The sequence below is a fragment of the Excalfactoria chinensis genome, chromosome 3 (genome assembly GCF_039878825.1).
Source record: "Excalfactoria chinensis isolate bCotChi1 chromosome 3, bCotChi1.hap2, whole genome shotgun sequence".
In the NCBI taxonomy this organism is placed as follows: domain Eukaryota; kingdom Metazoa; phylum Chordata; class Aves; order Galliformes; family Phasianidae; genus Excalfactoria; species Excalfactoria chinensis.
The window spans coordinates 157,995-185,423 of NC_092827.1; the positions used below are offsets into that span (position 1 = coordinate 157,995).

General features: G+C 43.6%; 1 protein-coding gene across 1 annotated transcript in view; it reads left to right on the forward strand.

Annotated features, from left to right (window-relative positions):
- Nucleotides 1–27,429, forward strand: part of LOC140250245 (protein eva-1 homolog C-like) — a 158,102-nt gene that overhangs the window by 19,250 nt on the left and 111,423 nt on the right. The window contains exons 2-3 of the mRNA XM_072332827.1: nt 15,480–15,694; nt 23,926–24,049. Of these exons, the coding sequence (XP_072188928.1) occupies nt 15,480–15,694; nt 23,926–24,049 (339 nt within the window). The remainder of the gene's footprint in view (nt 1–15,479; nt 15,695–23,925; nt 24,050–27,429) is intronic.

Sequence of the window (27,429 nt, forward strand, 5' to 3'; positions counted from 1 at the left end):
AGGGATACATGCTGTTACACTTAATTTGAGGACCTGTCTAGAAAATGCCCTTCCCCACCCTCCAGAATGAGTGGGGCTTACACTTGTCTCCCCGGTGTTCCCTTGTATCCGTGAGTCATTTACGTTTTGTGGTTAAGGATTGGAGAGAGATGATAGTTCCACTAGGAGCTGAGATTTAATACTTCCCCAGTAGGCAAAGCCTGTCATCTCAGTTTGTGGTCCTGGCCCATTCCCATCAACATGCTGTTCCCTGGTACAAAAGCACTTATTGCTATCACTGAGCAGCTTCCAGTGTAAAGTGTTATGTGCCTCTTCCCTCAAAGCAGTGGAAGGTACAATATGAAATACAGTGTTAAGGAATATAGATTAAAGCTATTTTTTTTTCTCATCGATTATTAGCCCTATAGGCTGCCTGACAGTGAGCAAGTGGTAGAATGTTACTTTGTGTGCAGGGTGGAGAAGTTGCTATAGGATAGCTTGAATTTTCCAAAATATGTAAAAGGTACTTCATGAAAGTCTGTCTTTTGTCTGGGGAGACTTTAATTAAAATTGAATGCAGAAAGAGAAGGCAAAGGACACCATGTTAGGAAATCAATTCAATCTTACTTTGGTTGAGAACTAGGTGAGGGATTGATATGACCATAAGAACCTGATGATATCCACATGTCTTACCTGCCGTGTGTCTCAACTACGCTGAGACTGCTGAGACCCACTTGTTCCCATCTGCATCTAACTCATGTGAAAAACATCTTGGTATAGAGGCTATGTCAAACATAAGCAAATTGAAACTCCATTGCACTGTTACCATTAGCAAGTTTAGGGCCTTGACAGAAAGAGATAGATGTAAAAAGCTAGCTATTTTGCAGGAGGTTGAGTAGGTTTTTAAAGACTCTTCATGTTACTATTGCTTTTGGAAGTCTCTGGATCAATGAGTTCTATATGAGGGTCCAAGTAGGCAGTCAGCCTTTTTCAGCTATTGTTCACAGATGGATCTTCTGAGTTAAGTACTCCAGAAGCCTCTCATTTTTGCTTTTTTTCTTTTAGGGAACAAGGAATGCTAGTAGGAATTATTGCAGTCTCATGAGATCTAGGAGTCAATAAGTTCTGAAGGCTGCTCTTTGGAATGTTCATTTGTTTTTGGCACTCAGTCCTTGCTGCCCTACCCTTTCCAGCACTGATGAAGGTTCCTTTCCCACCTTGATCCTCAGTTTTTCTTTGAAGAATAATTTTGCTTGATTCCTCTGCCTTTACAAGCAATACATAGCAGTGGGAAGCAGCACCAACATTCTGCTTAGCCAGGATATAACAGTTGGTGTTGTTTCTGGATGCAGAGAAAGTAGTGTCTACACTGAAATAGTATCCAAGAAATTTCTTTCCTTTGTAAGGTGCTGGTTGTGGAAACTCAAGCTTTCTGCCCTTGTTTTATCCTCTGTGAGGGACAGTTCTGCTTCACAGGGCCGGAGGCATTCAGCCAATTCCCCACTGCTGTTTTTATCCCCTGGCCTTTCTCCTGGCTTACTCCCCCCTACCTGTAGGGTGAGAAACAGTGAAGGAAAGGTGGAGTGACAGCTTCCTAGACATTTGTCTGGCTATTTTATCTTTTTTACATCACATTGTGGCTAACAGGACTTTTTTTAATTAGAAAATACCTTGCATGCTAATCTTTGTATGTTAGCTGATCATGACATGAATTCTTGTCTATTAATCCAATACCTTCCTGTGTGTCTTTCATCTCCTCGCTCTCTAGCATTCTCTTGTTTCACTTCTCCCTCCTCTCTCTTCTACCCTACTTAGTACAGTCCATCTCAGGACCACAGCTCCAGACTGTGGAAACAGGGCAGATACTGTAAGCAGATTGATAGACTTAGTTAATAAACATACCATCCAGTGCTGAAGGCAGTGTTCTCTGCAACAGCCCATCTTCATGTGATTCTGACAGACACATTCCCTTCCACTGTTTATTTGTCTGCTAGGAGGAGTAGCCTGCTGATTTTTCTGTTCTAAGAACCTGTTGCTTACCAGCTTATTTCCAGGTAATTCAAATACTATTTTTAGTGGTTATCTTTTGACAGATTGGCTGGCTGGAGAGTGAAACACAGTATATGGTAGGGATGAGCGTTCCCTGCTCTGTTCTGAGTCTGCTCAGCTTTTAGACTGCTGATGTGAGATACTCATCCTTGGATCCCTTTATAGTTGCTGCAGAGATGTAATGCAGGAACACTGTTGTGGTGTTATCTCTAGATCTGTGTCCATGACAGGTCTACTGGCCTAGAAAGGGGGGGAAGGGAATGAAAGAGAAAAAAAGCAGAAGTAATATGAGGAGGTAAGCAAACTTAGTTTACTAATTATAATAGCAAAAATACAAGTTAATTGGGGTTGAAGCTAATAAATCAAATAAGTGATGGAGAGTTTTCTGAAAACAGAAGTTCTTACTCACCCTTAGAGCTCAGGGACAGTTAAAGTCAGGGTTTGTGTGTGAGATCACTGTGTCATTTCAGCTTCTGCTTGGTCTGTTGCACCTCTCGGTTGTTTTTCTTCCAGATAGAAGAGGGCTGGTTGCAGCTTAACGCCATTCTCCACCTCATGATTCTGATTTGAAGTGGAGAGGAAGATGGGGGAAGGACACCCATTCTTCACTAGCTTCTCTTCAGTACCTTGCTCACATACAAATCCCTTTTGTCAAACTATGGGCAAGGATTGACCTCAAAATGCTGAGTTTGCTGACAACACAGCATGTCCTCACAGGGAAGTTGTCCTTCATTTTGTCATTGTGTAGGAGAAAAACAGGGGTCAAGACTGCTTGGATCTGCCAGTACATCCTTTGTAATCCCACTGGCATGGTCTGTTCCTCTGGACATGGGAAGCAACTGTCTGGAGGGTGACATTTCCAGAGGAAACAACAGGTAGTGATCTAATCATTTTTTCGCCAGCCAGGTGATTCTCACCTCTTTGCTGAGAGATTGCTCACAATCATTTGGAAAGACATTTGTTGAATCTTGGAGAACAAAATTAAGAAAGGATAATTGATCAGGATACAGAGAACATGATTGGTTGAGTAATTCAGGTGTAAAGTCATTATGTACAATTCTTAACAAAATTTTGAAATACTATTACCAAATTCTCTTTTCCTGTAGCACATTCAATTTTTGCAGTAGATCGAATTAATAAATTCAGGTGAGAAAACCAAACAAATTGTGAAAGGTGATCTGATTGTAGCACTTACTCAGCAGATGTGGAGTGCCAAGTACCATTTCCATTGCCTGAAGCAGCAGTTCTGTTACATGCTAGTGATGTTTATAAAGGTCGTTGATGCTTCTTGTTCAGGAGATGTTCTTGGGAAAGACTTTTCTTACTTCCCTGAACTCTACTGAAGTACAGTCTAAGTCTGAGGGGCATAGAATTGCTCAGGTTGGAAAAAACCTTCAAGATCATCAAGTCCAACAGCCCAACCATCCTACCCTAACTAACAGCCCTCCGCTCAATCACGGCCCTGAGCACCACATCCAAAGGGTTGTTAAACACAGCAGGGATGGTGACTCAACCACCTCCCTGGGCAGCCCATCCCAGTGCTTAACAGCCCTTTCTGTACACAAGTTCTTCCTGATATCCAAGCTAATCCTCCCCTAGTGCAACTTGAGGCCATTTCCCCTCATCCTGTCATTAGTCTTACTAGTAAAGACTGGGGCAAGGAAGGCATTAAGTACCTCAGCCTTATCCTGATCCTTGGTCACTGTATTCCCCTCTGCATCCAACGAGGGATAGAGATTCTCCCTAGCCCTCCTCTTACCATTGATGTACTTATAGAAATATTTATTGTTGTCTTCCACTGTAGTGACCAAGTTCAGTTCCAGCTGGGCTTTGGCCTTTCTAATTTTCTCTCTGTGTGGCTTCATTACGTATCTGTAATCCTTATAAGTAGCTTGCCCCCTCTTTCAAAGACTATTATAAACTTTCCTTGTGCTTCTGAGTTCCAACCAAAGGACTCTGTTCAGTCAGAATGGTCTCCTTCCCTATCAGCCCATCTTCCGTCACTTGTGGACGGTCAGCTCCCACACCTTTAAAATGACTTCCTTAAAATATTCCCCGTCTTCCTGGGCTCCCATGCCCTCCAGAACTGCCTCCCAAGGGATCCTCTCAACCATGGTACGAAAGAGACCAAAGTCTGCCCTCCAGAAGTCCCAGGTGGCAGTTCTGCTGACTCCCCTCTGTGGTTCAACAAGGATCAAAAAAGCTGTCATCTCATCATCACTCTGCCCCAGATGGCCTCCAACCTCTACATCCCTCAGAAGACCTTCTCTGTTAATAAACAGCAGCTCCAGGATTTTGCTTCCCCTTGTTGGCTCAGTCACCAAGTGTAAATATCTGTGTGAACAGAGTGAGATGATGCTGAAATGTGTCAGCTGGTGTCATGAGAAATATGTGTTCATTTTTGTTTGTTTGTTTGTTTTCCTTCAGAATGTTTTAAAGAAGACACGATCTTGTCTGTGCATGCTGAGAAGTGGTTGGATATCATGGAATAGCTGAAGTTGGAAGGGACTCCTGAGATCTTCTAGTCCAACCTGGCTCCTTAGAGCAGGGTCACTGATAGCGGGATTCTCAGGGCTGTGTCTAGTTGGATTTTGAATACATGCAAGCATGGGGACTCCATGGCCTCTCTGGGAAACCTGTTCCAAGGTTCGACCACCCTTAAACTTCTGTATTTTTAAAAAATTCTTGGTATTTCAGTTTGTGCCCATTGCCTCTCATCCATTTGCTGGATGCTGCTGAGAAAACTGGCTCAGTTTTCTTTATTTTCCCCAGTTCTCCCTTGCTGTGAGGATACATTACTGGGTAGTGGTTAAATTGGGGTCCACCAGGACCTCCTGGTCTGTTTCTGCATAACTGCTTCACAGTCTCTTGATCCTCAGCCTCAGCTGGTATAGAGAGGTTCCCATGAGCCAGATGTGGCATCTCCCCTTAGTTGAAATTCATTACATTACTCATTTCTTGAGGCTGTTGAGAACCCACTGGATGGTGGATCTCACCAAATAATCTGCTCTGTCAAGGGCTCCTTCCAGTTCTGTGTCGTGTGCAAAATGTACGCATTACATACGTAGGTTCAGAAGTATTTTTTAGTGCAACAGAAAAGCTTAATATTAGATTGAGCTCTAGAATGCCTGAGTACATTTCCATGTCCTGTCCCAAACCAGGATAATGTAGGATGTGGTATTCATCAGTCTGCATTTTCAGAGATTAAGATATATATATAGAGAGAGAGAGAGCGCCAGACTGAAAATTCTATTCTTTAGATTATCACCTTTTCTGAGGAGAGGCAGCTGGGATGTGCACTCAAGATTTAGGGATTGGGGGATGCGCCCAGGTCTTGTTGTTTAATCACAGCCTTTAGCTGTAAATAGTGACATTGCCCATATATGTGCACAGTGCTTGCCAAGTTTAGCAGCAGCTGATCCTGAAACTATTTTGGCTTTTGATGAGTTTGGTATGTAATACAATAAGCAAGAGGAAAACGTGTGTTGTGGATGTAGTTACTGTTACAGCTGTGAGGCAGAGCCCTTCAAAGTGTTACTTTACAAAACAAATCCCCTCTCTGGCCTAGGAGTCAAAGCAACTGCACTGTGTCAAAGCAGCACAAATAGCTTTTAGCCAAAAAGCTTTTCTATCTGCTGTTGCTCTGGGGCCATTCTGCTCTGCCTGATTGCTGTCCCTATACAAGGGGTTAGTGCAGTATGCAGCTTAATAAATTCCACTGTCAGATTTCTATTGTCTCTTTGTTCTTAGTTGCTAGGGAAGCCAAATATTATTTCTGTCTTTGAAAGAAACTGCAAATATGGGGAATGGCCGCAGTGAGAGGTGGGGGAGAAAAGAGACCCTGTGGAAAAACATCTTTTGTGTTTTCACCTACTGCTTTTTTAGAGAAGGTTGTGATGGTGTCGTGGAATAGGGCTGTTCTGTCTTTTCTCTTAGATGTCTTTGGCTGCTCCTGATTAAAAATCAGTAAGCATTTCTGTGTCTCTGTCACCAGTCTTTCCGTGTTACTTCACTGTTATGAGTCCTTATCTTTCTGTTGCCTACCTATGGATAGTGAAATGGGTCATCTCCATCTGATATTTCAGAAACTGAGGTGCAGGAATGATCCCAAATGAACTATGATGGGAACACTTCTCTGGCCCTGAGTCTGATGGCTAGAGCTGACCTTCCCTTAGTGGCACAGTGGAGGTGTCATATACTCTATGCCTCTGGCATATGCAGTAGAGGTAGAGGTGTGCAGTTAGGTATGCTAGTAAAATAAACAGAGCAAGGGGATGTGCTAATCACCATCACACAATTGTCCTGCTTAGGTCGCTGTTTAGACCTGTGCTAACTAGCACTTTCTCAGTCATTGGCAGGGCATGGGTCAAGGGAACTTCTAAGCTATCTGAATAGACAAGTTCACCTTGTTTTGGGAAAAGGAGAGGAATGTGATGGTCATTCTAACTGATTAATCAATTTAGTGGTGCACAGCCTCTCTCCCTCAGGGCTGTGCATTGTCAAATTTTATTTTATGCAGATAATTCCATTTTATGCAGATAAATTCAGTCATATTTGTTGTGTCTTCTGTAGCATTCACCTCAAGCTGTAAGTATAATGATAACAAAAGCTATGCTGGGAGTGACTTCGGAAACAGTAAAAGCTGGGAACAGCAGGGTCTCTCCTGAGACTGAACTAGCACAAACTGCTGCACTGCTGGAACAGAATCACTCTGTTGTAGGACCCCAGAGGGATCAGCACAGTGAGAACTTGGTGCTCTGCTGATCTTCCGTACCCAAGGTGCGGCTCCTCCTTGGGGTAACTCCTGTTAGAAGTAGATTGTGAAGCCATTGCTCAGTACTGTGACAAGTACTGAACAATTCAGCTCATCTTTATTTTGGTGACTGTTACAAAAATGTGTTTGAGATAATTAGGTGGTGTTCCCTTTACAGTCAGGGTTAAACCAATTTCAGACATGTTTTGTCTGACCTGTACTCTTGTTCTTGGTTAGGTTTCTACTGTAGAATGAAGCATTTTGTACCTGATAGCACTTTCTTTCATATACTGACTGTATGGAGACCATTCAGTTGGTAGCTAAATTGCATGCTAGCTGTGTCCAAAGAGTAGCCTCCTAGGCCAAAGCTTCCTCTGCATTCCAGCTTTGCCTTCCCACCAATGCAGGGGAAAAATAAAATAAAATAAAATAAAATAAAAAATAGGCAATAATTTTAAAAGCCCCACCTAGAGTACAGTGAGTACTGTTAGCAAATGACGTGATTATATAGGAAATACAGAACTACAGTTACATTGGTGAGACATTTTTGACACAGGCATGGTTTTTCGCTTGAGTACAAGGAAACTGTGGCTTATTTAATGGGCAGAAGGAATCCTGAACTGCTTGAACTGCAGCCCAAAGTAGGGAGACCATCCTGCCTTTACTCCCAAGTGCAAACTACCTGTCCTTTCCTGCAGTGCCTTTTCCAGAAGCAACATGGGGGAAGTTGAGTTAGGCAGCCTGACAGCTTCATCTTGTACTGCTCAGGACCCATATCTCCTGTTAGTATTGCTTATATCAAACTGGAAAAAAAACAAAAAAACAAAAAACATGTGAAATCATCCCTCTTGCTACCCTGACAACGTTTATTGTTGCTTTAAGTTGTCCAGTTACCGGTGAACAATAAATTCTCTTCTGGCTAAAGTCAATGGCAAAAGCAGAAGATGCTGATCTGGCATTTTTGTCTGGTTGTTGCATACACAATGTGCTGCACGTTCTGCTAAGTCAATAACTGAGCCTGTAGACCAACCATCAGAGCTAGGACACATTCAAAATGGTGAGACATTCATGCAGACTTACTTATTAATCCTTATCCACAGCCACTCCGAGCTCCCTTTTCTCCTAAGTACATTTTATCTTTGCATAACAGCCCTTTCTGCAGGCAGTTATGGTATTGAGATCTAGCAGCTTGACCACGGGGTCACTTACAGCTGGATATTCTTGCCCCAAACTTTCTCCCCCCCCCTTGCAGTATTTTAAGGCTGCTCTCTTTCTGTTTCTCAAGTTTTTCTATCTCTGCTCGTGGGATTCAGCCCCCATGATGTTCTCAGCCAATCCTTTCTCTTGGGACCACACTCCTAATTGACAAAGCAGAATAAGATTTATTTATTTATTTATTTGCCTCCCTGCTTTATCTTCTGTCTTCTTTTGTTTCCCCTTCCTCAATTCCCTCTTTTCCCCCTACTGTGCATCTTCCTTTCACTGTTTAGCCTTTTCTATCTCGTCTCAGTCCCTCCTTATTTCCTTTCCTCTCTTGAGGTTCATAAAGTTGCCAAGACTGAGCCAAAGCAAAGTGAAATATGCATTTCACAGGCGAGGGTCATGCAGAGGGCAACGCTGCAGCTCTTATTACAGGTCCTGGGGAGAACGATGCAGGTTTGTTTCAGAGCTGTTGCTCTCATTAAGTTTGTCAAATCTACCTTGAATAAGAATAAATAAATAAAATATGGAATGTAAAACAGGGGAAAAAGGGAAACGTTAGCATCGCAGTGCTGAAAACAGGCTTTGGCCTAATCTGTGTATTTTTCTCAGAAAGCGAGTTCAAGAAGAATTAAAGCCAAGGTCTCTGGTCTGAAGGGAAACTACACTGTGGGTTCTCTGCTGTGTCTTGTTGGGGCTTTCACCATTTGTCTGTGAACCCACAGAAATTCCCTGCTTCTTCAGTGGAAAAACGGCAAGGTGGCAAATAGCAATCCAGGCTGATCTGACCTAGTTGAGCATAGAGATTTTCTTACCCCTTCCCCTTTTTACAGAGATTCAGTGAGGGAGGTCTGGAATTTCACAGTCTGCAGTACAAAAAAGTTCTATTAAAAATGTCCATCAGAGTGTCCAAGGGCTCATAAAAATCAGTGTGAGGGAGTAAAAGGTGGTGGGAACTATTTTTCCTCTCGGAGAACTCTTCACTGCCAAGTCGATATTTGCACATGTAAGTCATGTTGTTTTATTTCATGCAAGGTAAGAGGATTTGCTCTCCAGGATCACAGGAACTGTTCCACACTTTGGCCTGCCAGTTGCAATCTCCGTTTTTCAGGAGTGTGCTCTGCTCTGGGGCTGCCTGCTGGCTCTGTGTGCGAAGAACACGTGTCTGTTTCTGATGGTTTTAGCAGCAGCTCCCACAAGGTTATGCACTTTTGCCTTCACTCTTGCCATTTGCCCTGGTCTAAACAAAGCTGACATCTCCTCATACTTGTGGTCTTGACAGAATTGAGATCTCCCAAATTGACGGAAGGCTGTTCAGTTAGCATTGGTGTTTCCCAGCTCTTGTCAGGTTGTCATGGCTTCATTATTGAGGTACCTGTAGAATTGGTCTGTGCACAAGGTTTTGTCTGTCACTTTTCATTGTCTCAGTATGCTGTGCTGTGTAAATGCTTTCCTATAACCTGAGTGATAACAGGGCATTTCCCTGTCACCTCCAGTAAAAGGCCTGGCTGCTTTTAAGTACTTCCTCTACATTCTCTGCAGAGTCACATGGTTTTAAGGAGTCTGATTTGTACTTCTGCTGCTGCATGTTTTTATTACATAAGAATTACAAAAAGCCTCTGCCTGCTTTTGCAATGGTGAAAGTCTCCATTGGCCAAACTGTTCTTCTGTTGGCGCTCTGCCACTTATTGCCACACTGCTTGGGGACACGAAGGAGCTGCTGCAAACTTTGCTGGAGAACTGATATGCAGCAGCTGGTTTTGTCACAGATGCTGAATGTTTCCTATTGCCAAACAATTCCTATTGATTTGGGAATGAATTCTTTTTGTCATGTGCTGAACCCCAACCTCCCAAAATATTGAAAGACAAGCCAAAAGGTGCATTCATCACTCATATGGGATGCATCGGGAGACTGCTGTAATTTACTGTGCTCATCAGCCTTGGCTTCTCTGGAGGGGACATGGCTAAGGAATGCCTAAGAAGGAGCCTGATGGAGATAAATAGGTGCATTGCAGAATCTTACAGGGTGCTTCTCTCTGGGATTGTAGAAGTGACAGTGATGGTTTGCACATTGACCAGCAAACCATGAAAGTGCCAATTGAGGACTAGGTAGAGGTGGTCTGAACACTGATCACTGTAAATTGTTCCTGGTGTGTTGAATAAGTGGCAAGATATTCAGTGAACTCAGAATATGTCCCGAGGGAGGTGCGTGGATTCAGTGCCTGACTCCATCCCCTGTTATATAAGTACTGCTTTGGGTAATCGCTTTATCAACACATGAATAAGCTGATCCCTGGCCCTTGAAAAACTGCACAAGTTTAATTTCAGCAATTTTAGTGACTGAGCCAGAAGGCACAAAAGGGCTGTCAGTCTCTTGCCGTACGACCCAATGGGGCTTGTAGGGAAGGCTGAGAATTAGCTTGCCCAGGGAAGAGACTGAGTGTGGGAATAGATGCTGTTTAGGCTCTTAAACTTAGCTGCAGAAAATCAGACAGTAGGCAAGCAAATGCTGACTTCAAATGAAAATTTTTTTCCAAGTATGCTTACAAGACATTGATGTTTTTCTTTTGCTGCGTGGTACATGAAAGGTGAAAGGAGAGGGGGGAATAGCAAATGAAAGGAAATCTCTCCGTAGAAGGTTTGTAATAGCAAATTTTGATCCCTAGTGTTGGTAACAAAGCAAAACAAACTCTACTTTTGCATGGTAGGCTGCTCTGAGATTTGAGAGCTGCTGTTACTACTGCAGCTACAGGATTATCAGTAATACCTGCTTTGACGTACATTCATTGAGTCACTCACTTTGGCTTCAAGCCTCACCAGGAGAAACATTCAGCCCTATTTGCCTGTCCTAGTGGTGTGTTATTCGGTTCCATTGGCTTCACACTGTTTCAGTGAGATGTTACCAGTGTTGGTGCTCTGTGTGTAACAAGAACAAACTGAAATGCTACAGTCTGTAACCTATCTGCAAAAGTCTGGAAATGGGGTGTTCTGAGCCCCAGAAAACTATTTGAATGAGGCCTCCCCTAGAAGAAAGTTCTGTTTCACATTCAGAGCCTCAAAAACATCTATGAGGAAGCTGAGGAAACAAGAAGAAAACAACAGCCGACAGTTAATATAGATCTGAAAAATAAGAGGAAGTAAAATAAAAGATTGAATTAATTGAAAAAGTGGAGTAAACTAGGAGTAAGACGCTCTTTTAATGAGTGCAGTTAACTGTATTGATTTAATGTGTTTCAGATAATGGGAAATCTCTTCTAAGCATAATGTTCTTTGTTCATTCTGTTGATTCTTTGCAAACTTACGTATGCAACTTTGTAATTACAAATGCAATATTTTCCATGAAACTGTTCTTTGTCTCTAGTCCACATATGTATTGAGGGTTAGAAATGTTAAGGGCTGTTGATGAGAACTGAGCAACAATTACCTGGAGAGGCAATGGTGACATTACTGTATGTGTTAGGATTAGCATCGAGGGTTGTATCTGATGAGTAGTGGAGTGCAATTGCTGATGACTGATAGGAATCAAACGTTGGTCTTTGCAAAAATATATTGCTGACAGTGCTTGCAAAAAACATTTCCTTCTTCTTAGGGGGAAAAAATGATCCAGCATTTTTTGTTATGCATTTCTTTTCGTTATTTATTTTATCCTCAGAGTGTAAATCTGGCCACTGATGAAACAGAGGAGTGCTAAACACAAAGAATTTAGACTTTCTGTTATCCCAGTTTTACAAATTGTGCAGCATTTATTTTGAAAAGGTTTGATGGCCTTAATGCTTTACACATATTTGATGCTTTTAGCATTCTTTCAAGCTAGAATATAGATTATTAAAGAAGGGTTCATATTGTCACCTGCTGTAAAATGGCCCTCCATAGACAGGCTAATGAGTGTACCACCAGAAAATCTACTGATAAAATCATGAAAAGGGGAAAAATCATGGAAGATGGGAAACCTAGCCCCCATTTTCAAGGAGGGAAAAAAATGATCCAGGGAACTACAGTCCTACCAATCTCATCTCTTTACCTGGTGAGATCATGGAAAAGATCTTCCTGAAGCCCTATGAAGGCACATGACAATAAAGATGAGGTGATTGGTGGTAACGAACATGGTTTCACCAAAGGCAAGTCATGCCTACCAAACTTAGTGGCCTTTTATGTTGGAGTTCCAGCATCAGTGGACCACGCTTAGAGCTGCAGTCACTGGCTCAGTGTCCAAGTGGAGACAGGTGATGAGTGGTGTTTGTCAGGGACTGGTGTTGGGACTGGTGCTATTTAACATCTTTGTAGGTGACATGGGCAACGGGGTCAACCTCAGCAGGTTTGCAGATGATGCCAAACTGAGTGATGCGGCTGATACACTGGAGGGAAGGGATGCCATCCAGAGGGACCTGGACAGGCTTGAGAGGTTGTCCCATGCCAACCTCATGAAGTTCAACATGACCAAGTGCAAGGTCCCGCATCTGGGTCAGGGCAATCACAGATACAGGTTGGGTGGAGAATGGCTTGAGAAAGATTTGGAGGTATTGGTTGAAGAAAGATTCAACATGAACCAGCAGTGTGTGCCTGCAGCCCAGAAGGCCAACTGTCTCCTGGGGCTGTGAGCAACCTGGGCTATGGGAGGTGTCCCTGCCTACAGCAGGGGGTTGGGACTGCGTGATCTTGAAGGTTCCTTCCCACCCAAACTGTTCTATTGTTCTGTGATTCCATGATTCTATGAAAATCGATGTCACCATCCCTTCAAGATGAACCATGACAAAACAGAAGACATTTTAGTGTGTCTGTGCAGCTGTGATGTCTTCTTTAAATAATTGCTTGCCTTCCGGTCCTGGATCCAACAATGCTGATTTAAATCCTAGAATATGAGGCTGATGAAAATATTCAGCTTTTAAAAGCCTTCTCTGTCTTTGTCGGGAGTGGGCACTTGTAAGTCTATGGCTCATATCTCAGAAAGTAATGCAGAGAAACATACTGGATGGAGGACAACAGCATCATTTGATAATACTTCTTTCATCTCAGTTTCTTCACTGTCACACTCTGTGATCTACGAATAGCTGATGGGTCATCTGCTGTATAATTTTACTGTACACCAACAGTACCTTGCAACCACCCAAAAAAAAGTTTTTTCATGCTTGCCAGGAAACAGTCAGAAGCCTGTAAGCTATTCCTTTTGTATTTTTGCATTGCTTCTCAGTTTAGTATACAAGTGCCATTGAAGTCCTCAAACACTGCCACTGGCTCCATGTTCATACATTTCATTTAGCAAAGGGCCTCCCTGTAGTTCTCTTGCTTGCGCCGCATGTAGTGGTACAAAAGGTCACTGGAAACTTGTCACCTAAGACCCAGCAGGAATGCTGAAAACAATTTAAGTTTTGGTTTACTGAAACATGAATCGGTGGGTGTAGAAATGTCAGCATTTTCAGAAGAACTGCCAACGAATGTAGTGCAAATTTGGCATGTTTAAAGAGAAAACCAGAGCATCAATTCTCTACAGCCCCTTCCTGTTGCTCTTTGGAGGATATCATGTCTTCCCTGATCACGTCTGTGCCTAATTCAGTGTTTTCTAACTGTGGTCAGTTCCAGGTGTTTCAGGCTTTGTTTATTATTGGTCAGCCACCATCAAAGCATTCAGGTACTTCAATACCTTGAGCTTAAACAAACTCAAGTTATTACAAGATGGATGATATAAAAGGAGAGGAAGGAACTATTTCAACAAGTGATCAGCACTAATTGCAGGGATGGAAACCTTACCTGATCCTGATTTGGAGATGTGAAAGGCATGCTGCAGATTAGCTGCTCTGACAGAATAATTGTGTATTTGGAGGAGCCAGTGCTGTCTTCACTGTACTTTGGCTATATTTCTCTCCCTCCCTAATAGGTCAGATTTGGGGTGAAGTCCTAATGTGCTGGAGTAATAGCGTGGAAAATGAGGCTTACTGTTTCATGTTATATTCCGTTTTGTTCGCTTTTCCTGCTCATCTTGCATGGTTGCCTATTGCTAAATGGGACTACAGGCTAAAATGTAGAAAGTTCAGTGAATCCAGCCCCTGTAGCTGAAGTTTACGTCTAAGCTAAAATGGTGTGCATTGGTTATCTGTAAGAGCAAGATCACTTTTGTTCCAGGCACCTTAAAGTTCCCTCTAACTAATCTTTCACACATCTCCTGTGCAAAGTTTAAGTGCTAATATGGATAAGGAACTATTCCAAGTCAGAAATCTAGATGAGGCTGTACTATTTTAGAATGTAAGAGGAAATTGTTGGTTATGGACTTGGAGCCAGAGAAAAGGCCCTGGGTGTAATTTACTTAGTGAGTAAAGTTATCCCTCAAATACATATTCAGTTCAATTTGACACTGAGATGATTCTCAGGAAGCCACATGAATTCTCTCAAACCATGGTTTGTGCTTCCCTGTGTAAATTACCGCGATGGTCATGGAGAACATCCCGATGAACACGAGTAGCAGTGCATCTTGCAACAGTGAGGAGTAATTGCATACCAAGCTGGCCCCCGAGTATAAAAAAGGTGCTGAGAACTTGGAGAGCCCCTTTGGCTGCCATAGAGCTCAGATGCTGGAGCATGTGGTATGATACAGAGGGAGCCAGTCTCTGTCTTAGAGAACTAAAGAATAAGGAGAGCTGGATCCAGCTGCTGTTTGCTTACAGATGAAGTGAAGCTTATCTCTGAAATGCACCATGGCAGAACCAGAGGCAACAAGAAAAACAGCCATGGCTGTTTTTAAACTTGTTGTATGTAGAATTCAAAGTCTTTAAGCATTGGCACAGATTGCCCAGAGAAGTTCTGAAGGCCCTGTGGAGATATATGATATATGGCAGATTCCCTTTTAGAAATCCATCTGGGTGTTGTTTTTCCTTCTGTTCTACCTCCAAAGAAAGGTACGGAAGGCAGAGATGTGATATTGTGGGGTTGCTACTGATAGACCTGTGTTGGCAGCCAGGGTTGGGAAGGGGCCGTCTGAAGTCACTGCAGAGTAAGGAGTCTGCAGGGCTGAAGGGAACCGTGGCTGCTGCTGCACTTGGACTCAGTTCCCTGAGTGAAAGTCTCTGTATCAGCACCACCATGATTTCTCCTCAGGTCTGAGTTTGGCGAAGTTAAGGGCTGTTTGGCAGTTGCAATTTATAGTGGAAATGCTGAATAACATGTAGAATCCAGGCATGGCATAAATGATGAGCCTGGCTCAGCTGCATTTCCTGTAGACTTGATGTTTGTACCAGTGTAGGTGGTATGAGTGGACTAAGAGCTTGAAGCATCTCAATGTTGCTTCCTCCAAGGAAGTACAATGTTGCAGAAGAACGAATCATTCAGCCTCTCTCTCTCTCACACTGTTATGTCCATCTTCTTTCCCCATATGTGAGATGAGTAACAAAATCTATGGCCCTCATTGGTTTAGTTGTGTGCTTGTTAACCTGCACAAGTATATTAATTATTTAGTTAATTAATTAACTTTCTTGTCACTAATGATGGTTTGTGTCATGTTTTTTTGCAGGTTACATTTCACAAGTACTAAAAAATTACACTGATCATGCCTGTGATGGAGAATATGTCTCCCTGAGGTGCCCTCACAGAACTACCATCAGCATCCAGTCTTCTTTCTATGGCAGAATTGTACCAAGTCATCAGATGTGTCCTTCTCGCTCTCCCCAGTCCTATGCAACTTTAATTAAGGAAGATGTTGCCTGTTCAGTTGGCACTTCCCTTCAGGTATTTCATGTTAAACTGGGTCTGTTCATTTTGGAGTTCACTCCTAGGCCAGACATTTCTTAATTTTCCTGTGGTTCTAGTCAGCATTCTAGTAGTATTTCAGGCATATGATTAAAATGGAGTATACTGTAAGACCAGATTATGTTTGGACTGTTTCAAGACTTTTTCATACTTCTCCCTCCCATTAAATAGTTTTTCAATACACTTTGGAGTTTCTCTTCTGTTTCTGGTTTCTCTAGCTTCTTACTTCAGAATTGATCCTGTCTCAAGAGGCTTTTACTTCAGTCATGTGAAACCCAGAAAGAATCCTTTAGTTCTTTTCCTGACTCATTTGGCTCTTAGGCCACTGTAGGTGATACTACATCGCTTAAGCTTGTCTCCCAGGTATCTGTAGTTAACCATCTTTGTCCGTTTCTGCAGGGGGTGCTGACTGTATGAACGTGTAGCTTCAGCAAATCAGAGGATTATATGGATGGTGCCTTTGTTAGTCAGACATCAGTAAGAGCAACAGATTAGAAACACAGATTGGCTGGTTTGTGATGAGTGATCTGTTCCTTGGAGTCAAACAAAACCCATTTCTCTCTAAGTGCATGATTTGAGACTGAAAATCTTTGGGCAAGGACTTCACCTTTTCTAAAGCATGCTGTGTGTTTATAGCTATGAATCAATAGTAACTTGTACTAAAACTTAGAGCAGGAGTAGATTAATGTACCCACAGGGCTACTGAATAATTTCACTTATAATTTGCATGGAGGACAGTATTTCCCCCATCGCTTCTCATTCTTTCATCCATGATTTTTTCTGAGGAATTTACAGCTTAAAAACAAAGTGGAAATGAGTGCTTTGGGTTCTAAAAGTCACTGGTGAATTCTCCAGATCTGCGCAGGGTTGGTGTTTGCTGTAACATAACCCTTGAGTTGACCGATCAGCAGCTGTCCTCGTTATGGTTCCACTGCACCTAAATGACTGAGTTGTGGTATGGGAAGGCATGCTTATCGGTGGGAGGTTTTTCAAGATATGGTAATAAAAGTTCCCACAGATGAGGTGGTCGACTGTTCAAGGTGGGAGAACACAGACTGAAGCCTTTAGCAGGTCTGCCTTCTGACTGTTAGGAGAATGTGTCCAAGATGTGAAGGCAGCGACCCCAAACCGCGTGTGTGGAGATGTCAGAAAAACAACAATCAGGTTGTGTTGAAAGCCAGATGTTATGTGCTTTTCAAACAGCCTCCTGCCTCCTATTCCACTCTGTTTAACAGGGGAGCCTAAAATTAGCAAAAGACACGTGAGATGTATTGTGGGAAGTAGGAGAGATTTGTGCTATATTCAAGAGGATGATTTAAAGCTGAGGGTGTAGAAAGTGCCCTCTCATCCTTCCATATTAGGGGTTAATTTTATACTCTGCACTATTAGACAGTCTGGTCTGGAGTTGTTTCTTCTGTACCTTCTCTGTAGAGTTCTGCTGTAATTATTCTTAGCTGTTTGGTAACAGAGCAGTGTCCTCATCCTAGCCAAGAGTGGGGGCACAGAAGAGGAGCATTTGGAGCTCTGCCTTAGAGCTGGTAAATGTGATCCATGCGCTGCAGACTGGAGGAGCTTTGTGGTGGCCAGACAATCTCTTGCTTATAGATCAGGAAGAGCAGCTGCCAGAATTGAAGGCTGTCTTTCACCCAGAAAATTAAATCCTCGAATACTAAAGATCTTCTGGTCATGTTTGAGTCACGCCACTAAAAGTATTTGTCAGCAGGTAACAGTGTTTATCCACACTGTGTAATTTAAGCACAGTTTTGTGCCCATGATGATGTCTATGTAGCCAGAGCAGGAACATGTGGAGATGCTGGCTTGAGTGCTGAAGTTGCCTGAAATCTGTTCTGGCAAGCATCTCCCCAACTAATGATTTGCAAATTGGAGATCAGTTTGATGCAGAGATCACAGGTATCTCTAAATTGCTGTATCTTTGAAATCTTTGCTTGGCTGAAGGAGAGGTGTGACAGGCAGAGGCTCCTGTCTCCCTGAAGCGGCAGGATTGCGCCCTGGGCTGTAAGCCTCCTAATGCTTTGTTTACTGTAAACTTAAACTTTCCAAGTCATGGGACTTCTGTCACTGCTTCCAAGACTCTGCTTGACAGTGTAATGGTTTGCTCTCAGGGATTTTTCTCCACTCTGTTTCATGCTTTCCCTTTCTTTAATCCCATGACTTTTAGTTATGTATCCTTTTGTATGTCTTTAGCTTAGCCCTCCTTGTCCTTTGAAGTTGGCCCTCCACATGGATTAAGTTTCCCACTGTTAGGAAATGTAGGTAATGGTTAATTAGGTGGTCGTTGTGCATTTATTACTGGCTCTGTCTATTTGCTGAACATAGCCCTGCTCTTTGCAGGTTACTGTTGTCTCCTGGCTCTTTTGCAGAGGAGCTCTGGAAAATCTTGGTGTTTTTTAAGCATGTTAGTACCACTGCTGCCTGCACTATGCACCTTGCTGAAATTTACTTCCATAGCAGAGCTATGTGCGCCCAATTTTCAGCTCTCTGTTTTTCAGTCTGGTGTGTAAGTGTATGACACCAGTTATGTGGGTGTAGTTTCCTTCTGCTAACTTCATGGTGAGCATCAGAAAGTCCACGGGGAAGTAGTAAGAGAGAGCCAGTGGAGCACTAAAACATGCCATAGATCAGTGGTCAAATTCAGGGCCTTTGTGCTCCTCTTAATTTAAAGAACAGATTGAACATGGTGCTTTGGGCAAAGCTGAGCTCCTTTCCAGAGGAGCAGACTGGGAAGGTTTCTTGATTATACTGTAGGCAAGTGACCTGCATCTCAGCGGTACAGATTCCAGTTCCTCCTCTACTTTTTCCTTCCCTGTTGCTGATCCTTCAAAAATCTTCTTGCTGCACTGGATTTCAATAACTAACGTGCAGTCTGCACATAACTGGGAGAAGGCTCTCTAAGTAGGATTGCAACTTTAACACACACTGTGAACTCAGTACTTCAAGGTGACACCAACGATCTGAGATGTCTGTGTGGAGAGAACTAATGCTGCCTTGTCAGTTCTATTTACTTCTCATTGCAAAGCTCATGGAAGAGTACCGGTCTGTGTGTTGGTTTAACTCTACCGTAATGGCAGTTCTTGGGCTGAGTGTGACCTAAAAATGATTGACTATATTTTAATTATTGATATCTTCTAATATTCCTGTGTAAAATTCTTAGTACAAATCTGTGCCCATCTTCATCTGGCTGCACACAGCTCTGATCAATCGTACAGCTAACCCCTGAATTCTCATCCTCTGTAACATGCAGTTTGGAAATCATTTAGTGGGGTTCCTCTGTGCAATTTTATGCCTGACTGATGTGCCCTGAAGTCATCCTTATGTTCCTTTGATGATAGAGGGAAGCTGTGTGTCAGAATCCCAGCTCTCATGGATTTTCATCATTGGCTTTCAAGGTCCAGGATTTCACCCTGAATGTTTTAAATGCATGAGCTATTGCAAGGTACTAAGAGCTAAGATAAATCTAATTGCCTTGGGTTTTAAGCTCAGTTGTGGTTTATTTTAAGCACGAGGGGAGGTGTTTCTTGAAGTGTGATTTGAAGAGATGGAATAAAAGTGAGCGGACTCTTGGGAGTAGCTGAGGACAGCCTTGTTTCAGAGCTCCCGTTCAGTTCCGGACTTAAACGGTTGGTAGCTAATGACCACAAGCAATTACTATGCTAACAAGCTCAGCAAACTGAGCATGAGAAATGTGTCTCATCTGTAGTATCAACTAGCAGGGCATGGTTTTGAGCTTGAGACTGCCCTTGCTTTAGGACCTGGGCCACTGTAGTGAGATTGATCCAGGGCATAAATCACAGGGGTTAAATTAGTGTTTGTTTTACTTGAATTCACATTTTTTCAGTTATCTCCTCCAAATCTTGCAGCCTCTTAGCTCAGTCATGAACCTGAGAATGGAATGGGTTTAAGTAGCCACAGCTTCCCTCCTGAACACTGGTTGTCAGCTCTCAGGCTTGATTTACTGCTGAAATACTATTATGAAATGGCACAACACAATTAAAGTGTCCTCCCTCCTCCCTTGTGCCAGACAGGAATTTCTCCTCCACCTTCTTTTGTTGGAGTGACTGTTTTTTTTAACCTAATGTACTCCAATGACTTCATTTTGTGTTACTCAGGAGTCTACCAGCTGACATTAGCACAAACAGCTGATTATGTATACAGGCTAAGGGACCATTTTGGGTTTCTAAAACTATTTATATGCAAATTTTGCCAAGGGCTCTTTATTTTTCCTGATTCTGTTTTTCCATCTTCACAACTGATGATGAGAAGAGAATAGAATGCCTCAGTTTTACAGCCGTTCATTGAACACTTGTGAGCTCTGGACACTTGCACACCATCAAGAAAACTCACAGCGCTCCTGGGGTCAACCTAGCCGATTATCTGCAAATTCTTCAGAGATATTTGCATTTAGCCCTGCAGAGAAGGACCTAGGAGTCCTGGTGGATGAAAAATGACCATGAGCCAGCACTGTGCTCCTGCAGCTTGGAAAGCAAATGGGATTCTGGGCTCCATCAGCAGAGGGGTGGCCAGCATGGGCAGGGTGCTGATTGTCCCTCTCTGCTCTGCCCTCGTGAGATCCCATCTGCAGTGCTGTGTCCAGGTCTGAGCCCCCCAATACAAGAAGGACAGGGAGCTGTTGGAGAGCTGTTGGACAGGGAGCTTGTGGCCAGAGGAGGCCACAAAGGTGCTCAGAGGGCTGCAGCACCTCCCCTAAAAAGACAGGCTGAGGGAGCTGGGATTGTTCAGCATGGAGAAGAGAAGGCTGCGGGGTGAGCTCAGTGCAGCCTGCCAGAACCTAGAGGGAACCTGCAAACAGGAGGGGAGTCAGCTCTTTGAAAGGGCAGATAACAGCAGGACAAGGTGAGATGGTTTGGAGTTGAAGGAGGGCAGATTGAGGTTGGATGTCAGGGGGAAGTTCTTTACTCAGAGAGTGGTGAGGTGCTGGAACAGCTGCCCAGAGAGGCTGTGGATGCCCCGTCCATCCCTGGAGGTGTTCAAGGTCAGGTTGGATGGGGCCCTGGGCAGCCTGGGCTGGTATTCAATGTAGGGGTTGGTGGCCCTGCCTGTGGTGGGGGGTTAGAGCTTCATGGTCCTTGAGGTCCCTTCCAACCTGGGCCATTCTGTGGTCTGGCATCCACTGAAGCTCCGATCTTGCCTAGAATTGTGGTTTTCAAGAGTAAGAACTGAAAGTTGTCATCTTGGTCTGTGAGCTGCTGTGAGTTTCGCCATGGGTGTGTGTTTTGTTGGGTCACTGCAGAATGAAGTATTGCACTCGATGCTGATAGGAATGGGGAATAAATTTTCTGTGTGCTGCAGGCTAGGTGAGAATTGTGTGCACCAGTTTTTAAACTGATGGTAGATCTGGCAAAACTTGTTTGCTGATTTCTTTATTTCCTTCTATTTTTTCTTGTGTTTTTTCTGATGAATTCTACTGAGCGTTCATCAGCATTTTTATTTTATGCTTTATGGGTACATTTAATTGCATCCAAGGCTTTACCCAATCAGTCTGTAGGAAATCAGAAATCTTAATGATTTTTCGATATTTTTTTTCAAGAACATGGTGGATGGTGCATTAGAACTATTTGAATGAGAAGGAAATGTTGATTTCTCCTCCCCATGGAGTAACTCTGCAGAATGATAGCAGTTATCAATTTATGTTGGAACTGCAGGCTAACAATGAAGCCAGTTAGAATTAATAGAAGGCGTATTCAGCCTCAAGAGCATTCTTTGTTTTCTGCTGTCTCACAATGGCGTAGATGACTTTTGCCTCCAAATTTAACTTCTCCTTCGGGCTGTTACTCTCAATACTACTGAAAAGAAGATGCGGATGTTCCTCTTATGTGGGAAGTATTAGGTAAGAGTTACCACAGATCCAAGCAGAACAAGACAAAGTTTTCTGACCTAAATTATGATTCTGTGGTTCTGAAGTGGCAGTTTGTGGAGCCCGATGTTGTGAAGCGATCACCTTTGCTCTTGGTTCTGTGTCTAAGGACAGATGAACGTGTGCTGCTTATTGATTGGAGCAGAAACTTACAAAGCAGCTTCTTGTTGGTCTCAATTTCTGCTGAGATCCACTGTTCTTTTCCCACTGGTTTTAATGGCAAGTATTATACAACACCAAGTCCCTTATATGCAGTGGTGCAAATTCTACCCGTGTGCTATGGAAAGGTTTGCTGACCAAAATACTGAGCCTGCAGCCTTCTGGGAGAGGAAGCTCCTTTATGAGAAAGAAAACTTTCATGGTGTTCTTTCTTTCTTTCCCTTAGCTCCATGTTTGGGGCACTGTGTAGGTGTAAACGCAGTCATGGTTGGGCTGTAGCAGAAAGTCTTTTCTGGTCCCCAATGATTTGGAGGTTTCTTGCCATATATGAAGCACTCACGAGCTGTTCCAGCTGTTCATTGCCTTGTGAGATCAAAAGAGGTATCTGCATAGAGGTCTTACTTAAACTCCTTTGCAATTCTTTGCATTAAATTACATTTCACGTGCTTAGTTGGCGGCCAACCCCGTGAGTCCAGAAAAAGGAATATGATGTTTCTGTGCATCATAACATAATGGTCAAGCTAGGGCTGGCAATTGCAGGCCCTTCCATACTGTTCACCTTTCATCCTTTCCATCCTAAGCCCTGTATTTTGAAATGAAATGCCTGCATGCCAGCATTTTATTGCCTGTGTGAGTGGAAAGCAGCAGCACATGTTCTCTGTTCTCCAGAAAAGACTTAAATCGTTGTGGCTTAGAGATGAAAACAAAGGTCGTGTTCAGGGCAGGCACAAATACCTGCATGTATGAGCCTGAAAGGTGAAAGCTTTAGGAAGCTGTGAGCAGCTGCCAGTGAAGCGCTCCCAGATTGCACTCGAAATTGGAGCAGAAATTGCTGTAGTTTGGGGGACGATGTTCAGAGTTATAATGCTGAAGATAATAGATATTATGTTCAGGGAGAACTCAAAAATGGAGAATCACGGAGGCAGAGACAAAATGGGTTTAGGTGGCATGTTGTGGCCTTTACGTTAATAGCACTGGGATAAGATTGTGGGGAAGTCCAATATCAAAGTGGGTACAAGAAAATGAAATGGGGGAGAGCCTGGGGGAGCTTCTGGAAGATTTTCCAGCAGCTCCTTGAAGAGGAAATTAATTGTTTTGGGACTGGAATTCACAGCTCTGACTGGCAGAAGCTGAGTGAGACTGTGGGATTTACCTCTCTGCGGTCTCAAAATGCTCTGACAGGTTCATGTGTGTCAGACAAACATTATGTTAATGTTAGTGCTTTGGGGGCTCTAAAGGAGTATATCTAAGCCATCCAGCTGAATTTAATACATAATTACTGCTCCACTTAATAATACTCCCTCCCCCCCACTTCTGCTCTCAGGGATCATACGGTTAAAAGAAAAAAAGAATCATTAATCTTTCTTAATGAAGTTATTTTCTAGCAGGAGACAGAATGTCTTGTCCCTGTGGATTCTGAGACAGTTCTTATGAGTGTTATGAATGGGCAAAAGTGGGAAGCGAGTGTTGGAGGAAACGCAGTGCGAAGAAATGGAGACAAGGCCCAAAATATCAGGGGTGGGAGGACCCCGTGACACACAGACCTTGCTGAGATTAGCTAAAAGGAAAGCAAAAGTTACGGGGAAGAGAGTGAGCTTTATTGCAAACTGACAACTTGCCTACGTATCAGCATTCCCACCACAAGGACTAATTACTGAAATACCAGCTATTGCCAAAACGTTCATGTAACCAAGAAGAGAGCTTTTCTGAAACCTGTGGTTGAAACTGTGAATCTCCAGAGAAAGAAAGCTAAAGCAGAATGCTGCGGGCAGTGTCTGGGCCTCTGCTGCTGACTGTCAGGGCTGATCCATCATCTCCTCCACATTGCCTGTCCTGGGACACGCTGCTGGTGCTGCCTAATGCTATGGTTGAACTGTATGAGAGTCTTTGAACATCTCTGCCTAATGCAAAGCATTCTCTTTGCATGCATGGAAGAAAAACGTATCATGCTTATTAAAACAGTGCAAACTCTCCTTCAGTGCGTAGCTCCTACAATGCCCATTGCTTTAAGCTGGTCATATAGTCACTGCTGGGGCTGGTTAAGGAGGCAGGAGCTGCCACGCTGTTCTTCAGCTTGTGTGTATTTGATGGTTCTTTATGGAGATACTGAAGCGCTTTTGTTTTTCTGTCCCCTGTCTGTGTGCATCCCCTGCTGCAGAAGATGCTGGATGAGTGTCAGGACAGACGGAGCTGCCGGTTCCTTGTTAACAGCCGGCTGTTTGGTGTGGATCCGTGCCCTGAAACAGCCAAATACCTCCTCGTGTGGTATAAGTGCAGGCCAAGTGAGTATCTCTCTGTCAGATCTGTTTTTTCTGGTGAGACACAAACAGTTTTGTGCTTAACCCTTGCCAGCAAGAACTTCTGGGACTTTTTGTTCCCTTCCACCTTTATTTTCCATGTAACATAATGCCTGGGTGCAGAGCATTTTCCCTCTCCCCCTCATCTGCTGCACTGCTCTTGCTGCTGCTTCATCTCTTCCTCTCTCTTCCCAGCAGCCTGCGGTGAAGATTGTTTTTGCAGGTGCCAGTGGGAGCCTTTGCCAAGACTTAGTTCATGCTGCCCTGCAGTGCTGCTGGCAGTGAGGAGGCTGCTGCAGCTCCTGTCTGGTTCCAGACCCTGTCACTGCTGCCCAGACGAGCAGTGTAGATGCCTCATCCCTGGGGGTGCTCAAGGCCATGGAATGGGCTCTGGGCAGCCTGATCTGGTGAGGGGCAGCCAGCTCGCAGCAGGAGTTGGACTGGGTGGACATGGATGTCCCTTCCAACACAAACCATGCTGTGATTCTATGATCTTCAGTGCCCATCCTGTCCCACTGAGCTAGTGGGACTCATTCCCTCTATTTCTACCCGCAGGCTGAGTGGGTGAAGATTTTCAATTCAGAGGCCTGAAGTGAGCAGTCAATGGCACGCTCACCACCCCATATCATAATCTAGCTTTTAATTGCTTCCAGATCAGGCTGGAAAATATTAACCTGTGCTTTGCATGATCTCATTAGCTGTGTTTAAATTAAATGAGGCCAGTGCGTGGGTACTGGGAGAGCAATCACTGAATGACCCGGGTTGGAAGGGACCTCAAGGATCATGAGGCTCCAACCCCCCTGCCTGGCAGGACCACCAAAATCATGGCTGCTGCAGTGCAGTGAGGTCAGTGTGGTTTTAGACCGGGGCAGCTGACACCCTCTTGGCCAATTCCTGGCCCTGCCAGGACAGTCTGCAAGGTGTGGACATTGCTCCCCTCGGGTGCTCCGGAAGCAGACACATCATCCTGGGCACAGATAGGGTCTAGCAGGGACCAAACTGTGTCACCTGATTTCATCCAGAGAAAAAGATGCTGACGCTCTGTAAGTTATTAGCCTGGATATGGGATTTCAGCCCTTTTGATTATTTTAGTGACATGGTTCTACCATCACACCAGCAAAATTTTATGGGGAAAAAAAAGAGATATTTACATTGGGAAGTAAAACATAACTGATTTCAGAAACAGTTTTTGGAACAATGGAAGAAATATTTAGAATCTAAGCTGCAGAGGAGAATACTTTTTGCCCCAGCATGCAGAAACCTGTGCTAAGAAAAGAGATCTGGCAGGACCTATGAGGAATTCAAATGAGAAGTTGGTAATGTAGCACCTGCATTTACTGTGGGGTTTTCTGAGAGGTTGGAACATTCCCTGTTAGGTGAGAAGCACATCTCTGCAGAGCAGGAGTGATTAGCAGGGTGTTCTGACAAGCCCTCATAAACCTTCGGGTTCTGTATGAAAGCTCACTTGAAATCTGGCTATTGAGGCCAGCACTGAACTTCTAAAAGTACTTCAGGATCCCATCTGTGCATAAATATTTCTGGCTTGGCATTCTGTGCTAATTACAGCTCTGCTGGAAAAGAAAGTGTGTATATGTACCGGGTGTATGTGTATGTACCGGGTAAGTGATTTTCCTGAAAAACAGAGCAGGGGAAGTTGCTTAAAAACATTTCCCCAAGACGTTTTGTTCAGGCAGCTCCCATTTTGCAGGGTAAAAGAGTAACCTGGCAGGAAGACTTGGCCACTAAGCAAACCTTGATCAAAGCTGCTGGATTAATAACGAGTTTAAAATCTATGAGGATTAGCTTTGCATAGAGATACCAGTGCACTTTCTACCTTTCCTTGATGATTCAAAACTTTAAGTCTCAGAGAAAGAATCTAGTGCTGGAGTCCGGTAACCAAACCTTTTCTCTCTGCTGTTCAGAGAAAGAATGTTAATGGGAAGACTAATGAAGATGGTTCCATAGAATGCAGAATGCAGGACCGTGATAGATTTTGCTCAGTTCTTCTGTTCTACAGATGAATCCAGTGGAACGCCTTCATGCTTAATAAGAGATCCCAAAAGCTGTGGTCCCATGAAATGTTGGTCTGCTCCAGGAAGTCTGAGCATCTGTAGTTGTCACAGGGTCACTGGTGGCAGCTCACTGCCTGACGCGTGCTTTGATCCGTAACGTTGTCAGAGTTGTAGAATGGCTTAGATTGGAAGGATCTTTCAAAGATCATCTCCTTTAAACTCCCGAAGACTGCAGAAGACAGATGCAACTTTTTGGGCTATGTCTCTTTTCCAGAATTTGTCCTTTTGAACAGCAGGCATGAAGTAGTGCTTTACTAAGAGGCACGTAAGATCTCCAGGATACAATTCATACAATTCAGATGTTTGTCTCTTTTTTTTTTTTTTCTCATCTTTTTTCTTTTTTTTTTGCCTATTGAGGGAGCCTGATGTGATCCTGCTACTGAAGTAGATGCCTTGGTTAAGTGCTTGCTGAGGCAGAAGGAACGTGAGGCTTTCTGTGTCCAGATATGAGAAGCACTTTGGGAACTGGCCTACAGATTTGGACGGGATATTAAAAAAAATAAAAAATAAAGATACTGAAGCCCTTCTGCTTTTAGAATTGCACTCAAGCCTCAACAGTTCCCTAAATAGATGTAGTTATCTAAGAAGAGAAAGCAGTACTGAAGTTAGTGGTGCTTACTTACACCTTTGCTGAAGAACTATAGAAGATACAGCCATCCCTTCCAGCCACGGTGACTGCATTTATGTCTCTTGGACGTTATGGTGCATTTGAAATCTAGTGATTTCAATGCTCACTGGTGTTATGGGGTTGATTCATAAGGCAAGGTGCTATTTGGGTTTCTTAGAGGCAGAATTTCAAGGAAATACAGACCAGTGTATCACGCTGAATCTGGAAGCCCCAGATGTTCCAAATCATGCGGCTCCAGGAAACAGGGTGTGCTGCACTAACTGCTTGGAGTCTGCTTGCACAGTGTTTATTTGACTAGAGGTAGTGAGAAATACAATGGCTTGTGTGGTTTAGGAAATCTTGTGCTGGCCCCCAGTAATCTAATTGCTTCTGGGGTCTGGAGAACACTCATCTGCTTCTGGAGGACTCGGGTATATGGTTGGGACAGCTTTAGCAGATCATCCTGCTAACCTGCAGCCTCACTAAGGGTCCCCAAAGGGTCCCTGCAGGATGAGGAGTGTTATTCCCAACAGTGAGACCTGAAGCTATTCTCTGCAAGTGTTGATGTAGCCTCAAACAAACAGTGCCAAGGAGCTGCTGTGGGTACAGGAACTCCAATAAGGGCCCTGGCTCTGCTGAAGGCAGGACAACCAGTGCTGCCCTGAGCAACTCCCAGGCCCAAATGT